Source organism: Pseudophryne corroboree, chromosome 1 (assembly GCF_028390025.1).
Source record: "Pseudophryne corroboree isolate aPseCor3 chromosome 1, aPseCor3.hap2, whole genome shotgun sequence".
Lineage (NCBI taxonomy): Eukaryota > Metazoa > Chordata > Amphibia > Anura > Myobatrachidae > Pseudophryne > Pseudophryne corroboree.
In genome coordinates, this window is record NC_086444.1 from 766583913 (window position 1) to 766595479 (window position 11567).

General features: G+C 45.1%; 1 protein-coding gene across 2 annotated transcripts in view; it reads left to right on the plus strand.

The window, feature by feature from the left end:
* The window catches only part of SMARCAD1 (SWI/SNF-related, matrix-associated actin-dependent regulator of chromatin, subfamily a, containing DEAD/H box 1), a 337899-nt gene extending 331218 nt beyond the window's left edge, over nt 1-6681 (plus strand). For both annotated transcript variants that reach the window (XM_063917359.1, XM_063917366.1), the window contains exons 22-23: nt 2589-2771; nt 6540-6681. In XM_063917359.1, the coding sequence (XP_063773429.1) occupies nt 2589-2771; nt 6540-6666 (310 nt within the window). In that variant the 3' untranslated portion in view covers nt 6667-6681. The remainder of the gene's footprint in view (nt 1-2588; nt 2772-6539) is intronic.
* The last annotated feature ends 4886 nt before the right edge of the window (nt 6682-11567 follow it).

Consider the following 11567-nt stretch of genomic DNA (forward strand, 5'->3'; position numbering starts at 1 on the left):
ACACCTCAACAAAAAGCTTCGGAGGTATTGTGCCAGGTCTCGGGACCCTCAGACAGTGGCAGTAGACGTTCTGATAACACCGTGGGTGTTCAAATCGGTCTACGTGTTTCCTCCACTTCCTCTCATCACAAAAGTGTTGAGGATCATAAGGCAAAGAAGAGTACAGACTATACTCGTTGTCCCAGACTGGCCTCGAAGGGCCTGGTACTCAGATCTACAAGAGATGCTCACAGGAGATCCCTGGCCTCTTCCTCAGAGGGAAGACCTGTTGCAACAGGGGCCCTGTGTATGTCAGGACTTACCGCGGTTACGTTTGACGGCATGGCGATTGAACGCCGAATCCTAGCGAAAAAGGGGATTCCGGAAGAGGTCATCCCTACTTTAATAAAGGCTAGGAAGGAGGTGACGGTTAAGCATTATCACCGTATCTGGCGAAAGTATGTGTCTTGGTGTGAGACCAAGAATGCACCTACGGAAGAGTTTCATCTGGGTCGTTTTCTCCACTTCCTACAGACAGGAGTGGATATGGGCCTGAAATTAGGCTCTGTTAAGGTTCAGATTTCGGCCCTCTCGATTTTCTTTCAGAAGGAATTGGCTTCTCGTCCAGAAGTTTGTAAAGGGAGTGCTACACATCCAGCCTCCTTTTGTGCCTCCAGTAGCACCGTGGGACCTCAACGTGGTGTTGCAGTTTCTAAAATCACACTGGTTAGAACCGCTTAACAAGGTTGAGTTGAAATTTCTTACTTGGAAGGTGGTCATGTTGTTGGCCTTGGCATCGGCAAGGCGAGTATCAGAATTGGCGGCTTTGTCACACAAAAGCCCTTACTTGATTTTCTGTATCGAGCTGAATTGAGGACACGTCCGCAATTTTTGCCTAAGGTGGTTTCTTCATTCCATGTGAATCAAACTATTGTGGTGCCTGTGGCTACAAGTGACCTGGAGGATTCCAGATCCCTGGACGTAGTCAGGGCCTTAAAGATTTAGGTAGCCAGGACGGCTAGAATTAGGAAAACAGAGGCCCTGTTTGTCCTGTATGCGGCCAATAAGATTGGCGCACCTGCTTCGAAGCAGACTATTGCTCGCTGGATCTGTAATACGATTCAGCAGGCTCACTCTACGGCTGGATTGCCGGTACCAAATTCGGTTATGGCCCATTCCACTAGGAAGGTGGGCTCTTCTTGGGCGGCTGCCCGAGGCATCTCGGCATTACAACTTTGCCGAGCGGCGACTTGGTCGGGGTAAAACACTTTTGCTAAATTCTACAAGTTTGATACCCTGGCTGATGAGGACCTAGCGTTTGCTCAGTCGGTGCTGCAGAGTCATACGCACTCTCCCGCCCGATTGGATGCTTTGGTATAAACCCCATGGTCCTTACGGAGTCCCCAGCATCCTCTAGGACGTAAGAGAAAATAAGATTTTAAACCTACCGGTAAATATTTCTCCTAGTCCGTAGAAGATGCTGGGCGCCCGTCCCAGTGCGGAAACTCTGCAAGACTTGTATATAGTTGTTGCTAACATAAGGGTTATGTTACAGTTGAAATCGGTCTTGGACTGGTCTGGTTATGTATGTTCCAGGTTACATGGTATGATTGGTGTGGGCTGGTATGAATCTTGCCCTTGGATTTCTAAATCCTGCCTTGTATTGTCCATCTCCTCTGGGCACAGTTCTCTAACTGAGGTCTGGAGGAGGGGCATAGAGGGAGGAGCCAGTGCACACCCATAGTCAAAGTTCTTTTTAGGTGCCCTATCTCCTGCGGAGCCCGTCTATACCCCATGGTCCTTACGGAGTCCCCAGCATCCTCTACGGACTAGGAGAAATAGATTTACCGGTAGGTTTAAAATCTTATTTTCATTTCACTTTTAGCCAGATAACTTTCAGTACCTTTTTTTTTCTCCAAATGCCTGTTACTTTTTTGATACCTATAACTAGTTGTATATCTGATAGGGAACATTTATGATGTTTTTTAAAATGATCCGAAAGGTGATGGTGTTCAAATCCTTTTTTGATGTTTCTTATGTGTTCTGCCCATCTATTGCATAATTTTCTAGATATTCTCCCAATGAATTTTTTTGTTACAGGAACATTCAATTAGATAGATGCAATTGTTGGTATTACATGTTATGAATTCATTAATTTTAAATAGATGTCCATTTGTACTTGAAACAGAATCTGTCACTTTTTTGGGGGTGTTCTTATGTGTTCTACACAACATACAATCTCCACATCTGTGAAATCCGACGGTCTTTATCCGTCCACTCTTTTTCACTGGAATGGCTATCTGTCCTTTGCCTAAGAGTATCACACTACCATGCGACTTAGCCTTGCTTTATGAGAACAGAATGTTCCAGTCAACTTTTTCAGTAGAAAACACTCTGCCGCTTGTGTAAGGAAACACAGGCACTGACTGATTCACAGGGAAATACGAAATGCGTCTGTATGCGGTAGTAGCAATATTGATGCATTGTTGGTTCTTTGGTCTTCCGTAAAATTATTTAACCTCAGTTTTGAGTGTACCTTTTGCTATTTGTATCTTGTAGTTTCTAGTTTCAATCTAGTTTCAATCATGCTTTTCTTTATTTTCTCTTAGGATACATCTTATAGATGAATTCAATTCCAACATGGATATATTCATATTTCTTCTATCTACTAAAGCGGGTGGACTTGGTATTAATCTTACTTCAGCAAATAATGTAATCATTCATGACATTGATTGCAATCCTTACAATGACAAACAGGCAGAAGATCGGTGCCACAGGGTGGGGCAGACCAAGTAAGGGTTTCTTGTTTTTACGTAATGGTAGTACCCTTCTTTCTGAAGCCCCCTACACACACTGTGACCTGCAGCCGAGGTGCCCGGCGGCCGATACGGCTGACGGGCGACCCACCTCAAGTGCGGGTTTTTTCACTACCCATGTCACCCAGCCCCTTTCCCGAACATGCAGGTCGTCCATATCGACCTGCATGTTCAAACAACGGGAGACCAACGATGAACGAGCGTGGGGCTGGTGGCTCCACACTGAACGATATATCATTCCAAAAATGAACTATATCGTCCATATCGCTCACTATATTGTCCAGTGTGTAGGGGGCTTGAGAGCTGAACATAGAAGTGTTGAATTGGGACCTATAACTCAACTGTTTATTACAAGTTTTCAAACACCATTCTTTAAAATTTGCTGACTGAAAACATGTACTAATTTCTGGAATCATTTGTGTTTGGATGCTATGGTTATAGCTTATCACATTATTCTCTTAAAACACTAAAATATTCACTATACGACAGTAAACCGTATTGAATAAAATGAATGGATTTAGTAAGAGGTTTGGCAATATCCTAACCGTTGTGATTTCATGGTAGAGAAGATGTAGTAAGTTTTACAGTGGGAACAGCAGTGTTTCTGTTGTTGAAATACTGTAAGTCATAAATTACTCTTCTGCAAGTCTCTGTAATTTCCGGACATGCCTAGAATTTACAATAGGATTTCTGCTTAAACTGCAGTTTTGCCACTTGAATTGTTTAAATAGGTTAATGTGAACATCTACAGAAAATATATTATTTATATATAATATATAAAAGTAATGACTTCACCTATTTCACTCCAGTGGTCGAATTGTTATGTTGACCGAACCAAAATGATGTCAGTCTGTTCCAACGAAACGGTGTCCATAGGCTCATATTATCTTGAGAAATAGTTGCAAACTTGTGAGGTTTTATGAAACCATTAAAGTTTTACTAAAATAATCTCACAAATATGACCCTTCCTCAGGGGCTGGCTGGCAACTTTCAGTTTGGGAGGCAAACACAAGCAAGGGGCCCCGGAGTTAGGTTTGCTATATTTCAAAAATAAAAACTGGGAGACTTTCGGGGGGATCCCGCTGGCCAGTCAATCTGCACTGCACCCAATTACAACCGCTGCTACAAGTATAGAGTCTATAAGTAGGGGGTACCAGCTTAGAGTCTTTGTTTGCTACAGTTGTAGCGTCTGTCATTCGGGTACAGTCATCAGTTAAAAGCAGCATCCATCAATCAGGTTACCGTGTCTGTTGGACAGGTACAGGAGTAGTGTCCATTGATTAGGTATAGAACAGTGTCTTTAGATCAGGTACAGGTAGATAGAAAGCCTGCAGGAGATAGCGAGAGAATCTGCAGGGGTCCAGGGACGGCAACAGAAATCCTGGGGCCTAGTACAGTCATATTTTTGCCCCTCCTCTCCCCACATCTCTTTTCGGTAGGTACAGAATTGAAATAAACACCTTAAAGTGGTCCTGTAAAGGTGGTGGAATTTAGAAGTAAACTGAAAACACAAATGAGAGAAACATTACAGGGACTAAGGGGGTGATTCAGTAAGGATTGCAATCGCGATCCTCTGTGCAGTTTTCCGATGGTGGGAAAACTGCACATGCGCAGGAACCATTCTGCACATTTGCAGAACGGGTCCTGCAATCTGAGCGCAGGAATGCGACTGCCTCTGCCTGATTGACAATCAGAGGTGTTGAGAGGAAGGGGCGGGGTTGCCGGCATTGCCCGTTTTCCGGTAGTGGCGAGGCCAAGGTATGCAGATGAACATCATGACCAGTTTATCACAGTTGCGATTGCAAATGCAGGAAGGAGGTAGTATGCATCTTCTCCTGCATTTGCATTGCAATCCTTACTGAATTAGGCCCTGAGTCCATGTGGACACGCACATTTTTTTGGAATGGAATTTTTTAAGTGAATGGCCAAAGCTTTTATATTGTAAAATAAATTATAAGAGATGCGCTGGGTTTTTATAACACTACTGTCAACAACTGAGACTCAAATGTTAGGCCCTTTAAAAAATGTACATTGTATGCCACAGAGTGCCTCCAATTCACATGATTTGCCACAGAGTGCCCATGATTAACATTATATGACGCACAGTGATACCAATTCCCATTATGTGCCACACAGTGCCCATAATTCCTATTATATGCTGCACAGTGCCCACAATTCCCATTATGTTCCTCACTGTGCCCATAATTCCCATTATATGTTTCACTGTGCCCATAATTCCCATTATATGCCTCACTGTGCCCAAAATTCCCATTATATGCCGCACTGTGCCCATAATTCCCATTATATGCTGCACAGTGCCCATAACTCCCATTAAATGCTGCATAGTGCCCATAATTCCCATTCTATGTCGCACAGTTATCCCAATTCACATTATATGTCGCACAGTTATCCCAATTCACATTATTTGCTGCACAGTGCCCATAATTCACATTATATGCTGCACAGTGCCCATAACTCCCATTATATGCTGCACAGTGCCCATAACTCCCATTATATGCTGCACAGTGCCCATAACTCCCACTATATGCTGCACAGTGCCCATAATTCCCATTCTATGTCGCACAGTTATCCCAATTCACATTATATGTCGCACAGTTATCCCAATTCACATTATATGCTGCACAGTGCCCATAATTCATATTTTATGCTGCACAGTGAGCCAAAATAGCACCATATGTACTTTGATTATTATGGTGGAGAGCCTGCAGGGGACAGGGAGTACCTCTGTGTAGTGATCCACTAGCAGCAATATGTACTCCTCTCCTTGTCACTGAAAGCCCCCTCTTCTCTGGGCAGCATTGCTAAGTATCAGCTCCTCGTTGCCTTCGGGGGGTGGATCTTATCTCTGCATACGTAATGACAGTGGGGAGGGAAGGGGATGAGGGGGAAGTGATCTGCACGAAGGCTACTGCCTGCAAGCAGCAGCCAGACAGACAGAGATCAAAGCATGCTGGGTAGCGCCCCCCTCCCCCTTGTTCACAGCCACTAAGCCTCGCCCCCTCACAGAGCAGTGCCGAGCAGCCAGACACTGACAGCCGAGAGACAAGCCGAAGATCTTCCCCTGTCAGGTATATGCAAGCACCCCGCAGCAGTGGCCCTATTGCTGCATAATTGTACTGGTCCGGGGGGCACAAGGCACCCTGCCCTCCTTGCCAGTCTGCCACTGCCCTTCCTGTTCAGCAGACTTCAGCTCATATATAACATGTTGAGCATAGACTTTGACCAGAGGAGTGTACTGCTAATATCCAGGAGGTCTGGTAACCATAGCATGCAATTATTCTAGATGACCTTGGATTTTCCAAGTGTTATGTAATGAACACATCCTGACCACACTGCTTGTAAAAGTATTTAGAAGAAAACAAAGTGTGAATAAGCCCTAACACTTCAGAAATAGAAAATGGCACATTTATACAGAAAGGAAATTCTCATAAGTGGAATAATACTCTAAAAGCAAAAAAGATGATTTTGTCAAATACTTTTTCACTGTTCCCCTAGCTTTGTGAAGATATTTGTGGTGTGTGTGTGTGTGTGTGTGTGTGTGTGTGTGTGTGTGTGTGTGTAATTCAGTATGTGACTCTTTTCTTGTGGCAATAGATGGGCATGTTGCGGACAGTAAGAGAATAGCATTCACAATAAAATAACTATATGTAATGAACAAAAGACAAATTGCACCTTTGTTTATCGAAACCTTTTCTTTTATGTTTTTGTTATTTTTCCTTTTAGGGAAGTTAACGTTATTAGGTTGATTGGCAAAGATACAATTGAGGAGTCCATGCTAAAAATCAGTCAACAAAAATTGAGGCTAGAACAAGATATGACAACCACTGATACAGGTAGGTCTATTCAATAGTAATAATCATTTACCAAGTTTGCCTTTGTTCTCGGGAGAAAAGCAAACCAGACATTGCGGCTGTGCTGGACTGTGTTCTATTGAAATTCCGTTGTGGCACTGGCCGGATCCTGTTCTGCAGCATCCGGCAGAACAGGATCCATGTGAACACAAAACCCTCCTTCCGGCAAAGCGGGTCCCGTTAAAATGCTAAGTGTGGCCCCAGCCTTAGTTCCTGAAGATTGTGTGCTGGAAGCAGGCAAAATCAACAAGCATGAAGATCTGAGCGACTTTGACTAGGACCATATTGTTATAACTGGATGGTTAGTTTAATAGGGATACGGTCTTTAGGTCGACACAACTTAGGTCGACATGGGCATTAGGTCGACATAAGTTTTTCACATTTTTTCCAGTTTTTTAACTGCTTTTTTAAATTCAATACTTTTTTTATTGATTTTTCAACTTTTCACTAAGACATAAGTACAAAAAAAAAAAAAAAAAGGCACACACAAACAAAACAAACCAAAACACAACCCCGACTCAGGGAATACGCAGATTCCCAGTTCAATTAGGGTTCAGCTAACACAGTAAAACAAGTGCAGGCTTAAATTCCAAGACATAGATTATAAATTGGAATTAATATCGCATGTTAGCATGGATCTTACAGAGCACTGTATATTGTACATAGTCGTCTATGGCAACACAACATAGTTATTAATCAGATGACACAGCAGCAGCACTGGCAGAGGAATGGCCGACCGCGGGCGCTAGCGGACTACCTAGACAAAGAGAGGCAGCTCACCCGATGTAAATCTAGAATAACATACCCGGTCTCGTTTTCCACTCAGCCAGACACGGAGCCCTTAGTAGCGGGTGCTCAGACATTGTGGATTCCAGAGCGCGGAGACTCAAACCATCTACCCCACAGGTCCTGATATTTTTTCCCCGCCTTTCTAGCTAAGTATACATATTTCTCATGAGAGGCCGTATCATTTACAAGTGAGACCCAGGATCGCATTGTGGGCGCATCTTTGGCCAGCCAAAGCCTGGCAATACACACCTTGGCCAGGCCGCTCAGATTGATTACATATCTTTTGGCAGGGGGGTCCAGGGCATCCTCCTCCACAGCAGATAACACACATGTCGTCGGGGAGCATATCGACGAGGGAATACCCGTTGACACCAGGGCGTTAATAACACCTGACCAGAATACGGCTATCTTGGGGCATAGCCAGATAATGTGCCAAAAGTCTGCATCCAGGCTATCACACTTAGGACATCTGGAGGAGTGGGTACCCCCCACATGTCGCAAGCGCACCGGTGTCATGTAAACTCTGTGTATGATAAACAGTTGGATTTGTTGATATCTAGTGGTGGTAGTGGATAATCGGGGAGAACTTAAAGCACCCTCCCAGATCTCATCAGAGATGGCACCCAAGTCAGACTCCCACTTGTTCCTGAGAAGGGACAACGGGTCAGTATAGTGAGATCGAAGCATGCCTGCATAAATGTTGGACACCAGATGTCCACCTCCCAGGGACCGCAGGAGAGACTTGACCGGGGAGTCAGCAATCATTGGAGGAGTATTAGGAAATTGTGCGTTAAGTGCATGTCTCAGCTGCAGGTATCGGTAAAAATGAGAAGAAGGTATACTATAGTCCTGTTGAAGCAGCAAGAAGGATTTCAATATACCATCGTTATACAGGTGGCCCAGGGATGTCACCCCCCACCTCCCCCACACCACCCCAACCTGCAGCAAAGCCAATTCTGGGAAGCCAAAGGCATTATCCAGAGGAGTATCCGGGTCAATACCTTGGCCTAATAGGATAACATGTACCTGTTTCCATACAAGGACAGCCTGTTTTATTATAGGGATCTTGGACAAGTTAGGGTTCCCACAGAGAAGCAACTGTAATGGAGTGCCGTCAGGGTAGACCTGTAAAAGCATTTGGGAGCATATAGTGAGACCATCTGGGGCATTTACCCACTCCCATATATGTGCCAACTGAGCGGCATAATAGTAAAATCGAAATATAGGGAGAGCTAAGCCTCCCAGCACTTTCGGCCTGGACAGAACGTCAAGTCTCAACCGCGCTCTCCTGCTGGCCCATATTAAAGAAGAGAGCAAACCGTCAATCTGTCTAAATGTCTTCAAGTTAATATATATAGGGGATTGCTGGAGGACATACAGGAGTTTAGGTAAATATATCATTTTGACCAAATTGACCCTACCAGTAACAGTCAGGGGCAGAGTCCCCCAAATCTTGACCTTCGATCGAAGATACACCATCTGCGGCAAGACATTAAGGGAAACATAGGAACAAGGGTCATTTGATACCCATATACCCAGGTACTTAAAAGAATCTACCCATTTAAGGGGGGTATGAATCACTGGGACCACCGAGACCGGGCCTCTAAGGGGAGTAATGGATTTATCCCAGTTAATTTTGAGCCCGGAGAAGCGACCGTAGTTGGTTATTAAGTCAGGGAGTTTAGGTAGGGAGGAAACGTAATCATCCACGAAAAGCAATAGGTCATCAGCGTATAGCGCTATCCTGTCCTCTCTTGCGCCCACCCTAATACCCACAATATCTTGAGTTGCTCTAATCAAACATGCCAGTGGCTCAATAGCAATGGCAAACAAAGTCGGGGACAGAGGGCAGCCCTGTCTCGTTCCCCTGGATAGGGAGAAGGAGTCCGAAACAAACCCATTCACTGAGACTCTGGCCATGGGCAGAAAATACAATAATTTAACATAACTGATAAAGTTGGGGCCCACGCCAAACCTATTCATAGCCTCCCAGAGGAAGGCCCACTCCACCGAATCAAAGGCCTTTGCGGCATCTAAGGAGGCTATAACGGCAGAGCAGTCCTCCCCCCGAGAAACCTGGAAATGAGTAAACAGGTGCCTCAAATTCACAGCGGTGGATTTGCCAGGCATGAAGCCCGTTTGGTCAGGGTGAATAATTTGGGAGATAACCCGGTTAAGTCTGGAAGACAGGACCTTCGCTAAAATTTTAATATCCGTGGGCAACAGGGAAATAGGACGGTAGGATTCAACCCTCCTGGGGTCTTTATCTGGCTTGGGAATCACTATAATCAAAGCCTCAGACATAGATGGGGGAAGCGCGCCCTGGGCAAAAATTTCATTGAATAACTTAAGCAATTGAGGGGCAAAAAGTTTTGTATGCTTCTTATACAGTTCCGGTGGGATGCCATCAAGGCCAGGGGCCTTACCATCGGGGGAGGCAGAGATCGCAGTCTCAATCTCCTCCAACGACAAAGGAGCATCAAGGAGAGCCCTGGAATCACTGGAGATACGGGGCAAATCGACTCCATCTAAGTAGTCACACAGTTCTAGTGAGGAACAGGTCAATTTGGAACTATAGAGTGCCTGATAGAATGAGACAAATTCCGCCACGATCTGAGGGGTACGGTCCAATACAGACCCAGCCGAGTCCAAAATCTCCACCACAGTATGAGAGGAGCGGTCACCCCTTGCAAGATTGGCCAAATAAGAACCTGGTCTATCCCCAGTAGCATATTGGACATGCGAGGAGAAGAGAAGTCTGTGCTGGGTTTTCCCCCACAGGTATTCCCTCCATTCACCCTGCGCATGGAGCCACACCAACCTAGAGGCGTCCAGGCCATCGCGAACATACGTCGTCTCTGAAGCAGCCACCCGGGCCTCCAATTCAGATTCACATTTTCTAAAGGAGGATTTAAGACTCCCTACCCGCTTAATCAGTGTTCCTCTCAGAAAAGCCTTGAAAGTGTCCCATAGCAGAGACACATCCGAGGCTTCGTTATGCATAACAAAGAATTCTAACCAGCTTGCCTCCAAGTCGGATCCCTCACCCATATGCGTCAGCCAAAAGGGATTACATTTCCACACTGCTTGGCCTCGCTGACAGTTCAAATCAATATGTAGCGATATAGGGGAGTGATCCGAAATACCTCTAGTCTCATATCTGACATTTTGAACCTTGGGCAAAAGCTCCCGGGACAAAAGAGCCAAATCTATCCTAGAGAAGGAAGAGTGAGAGCTTGAAAAACAGGAGTACTGCCTCAAATCTGGATACTTCAATCTCCACGGGTCAACCAGTCCCAGCTCCGAAACAGTGTCTGCAAATGGGGAACGCTTGGGCTGTGGGTTGGAGGATGCCGTGGACAACCCATCCAACTCGTGGTTCAAAACGTTGTTGAAGTCCCCCATACAGATAACAGCTACCCCAGGGGATACAGCCATAAAGGCAGATGCCTTTTTAAGGACTTCATGCGAGTATGGAGGAGGAACATACATAGCCAGCAATAGTAGGGGGACGGAGTTAATTTTGCACTTGAGAAATACATATCTACCCCATTTATCCGTTTGCACAGAATCAAGCGCAAAAGTAACAGACTTCCTAATGAGGATCGACACTCCCCGGGACGCTGCAGTATGCATGGAATGGTAAGCCCAGCCCACCCATGGTTTTTTGAGGGACATAATCTTAGTACCCAGTAAGTGGGTTTCCATCAGGCAAATTATATCCGAGGCATAAAGCTTGATCTGTCGAAGCACCAGGGAGCGCTTAATTTTGTCATTGATCCCTCGCACATTCCATGACAGAAACTTAACCAAAGCCATGGCAAAGCATTATTGTAATATTGCAGAGTACCTGCGGCCAGCCACCTCCAGTGAATACCAAAGGAGATACGCCTGCAGTTAGTTGCGACATAGACATAGCAGAAATAAGCACATTGCACAGCGAAAAGTAAAAACACAGCAATAGTAACAGTCTAAAACAACCCCCACCCCGTATACCACCTAAAACTAGCAGCATACCCGGTTCCCTAACAACAAAATACCCTAAATTCTAACCGTAACAGCTAAGGCAGAGAACACCTTAACATACCTCGCCAGTACCAAATAAGGCCAA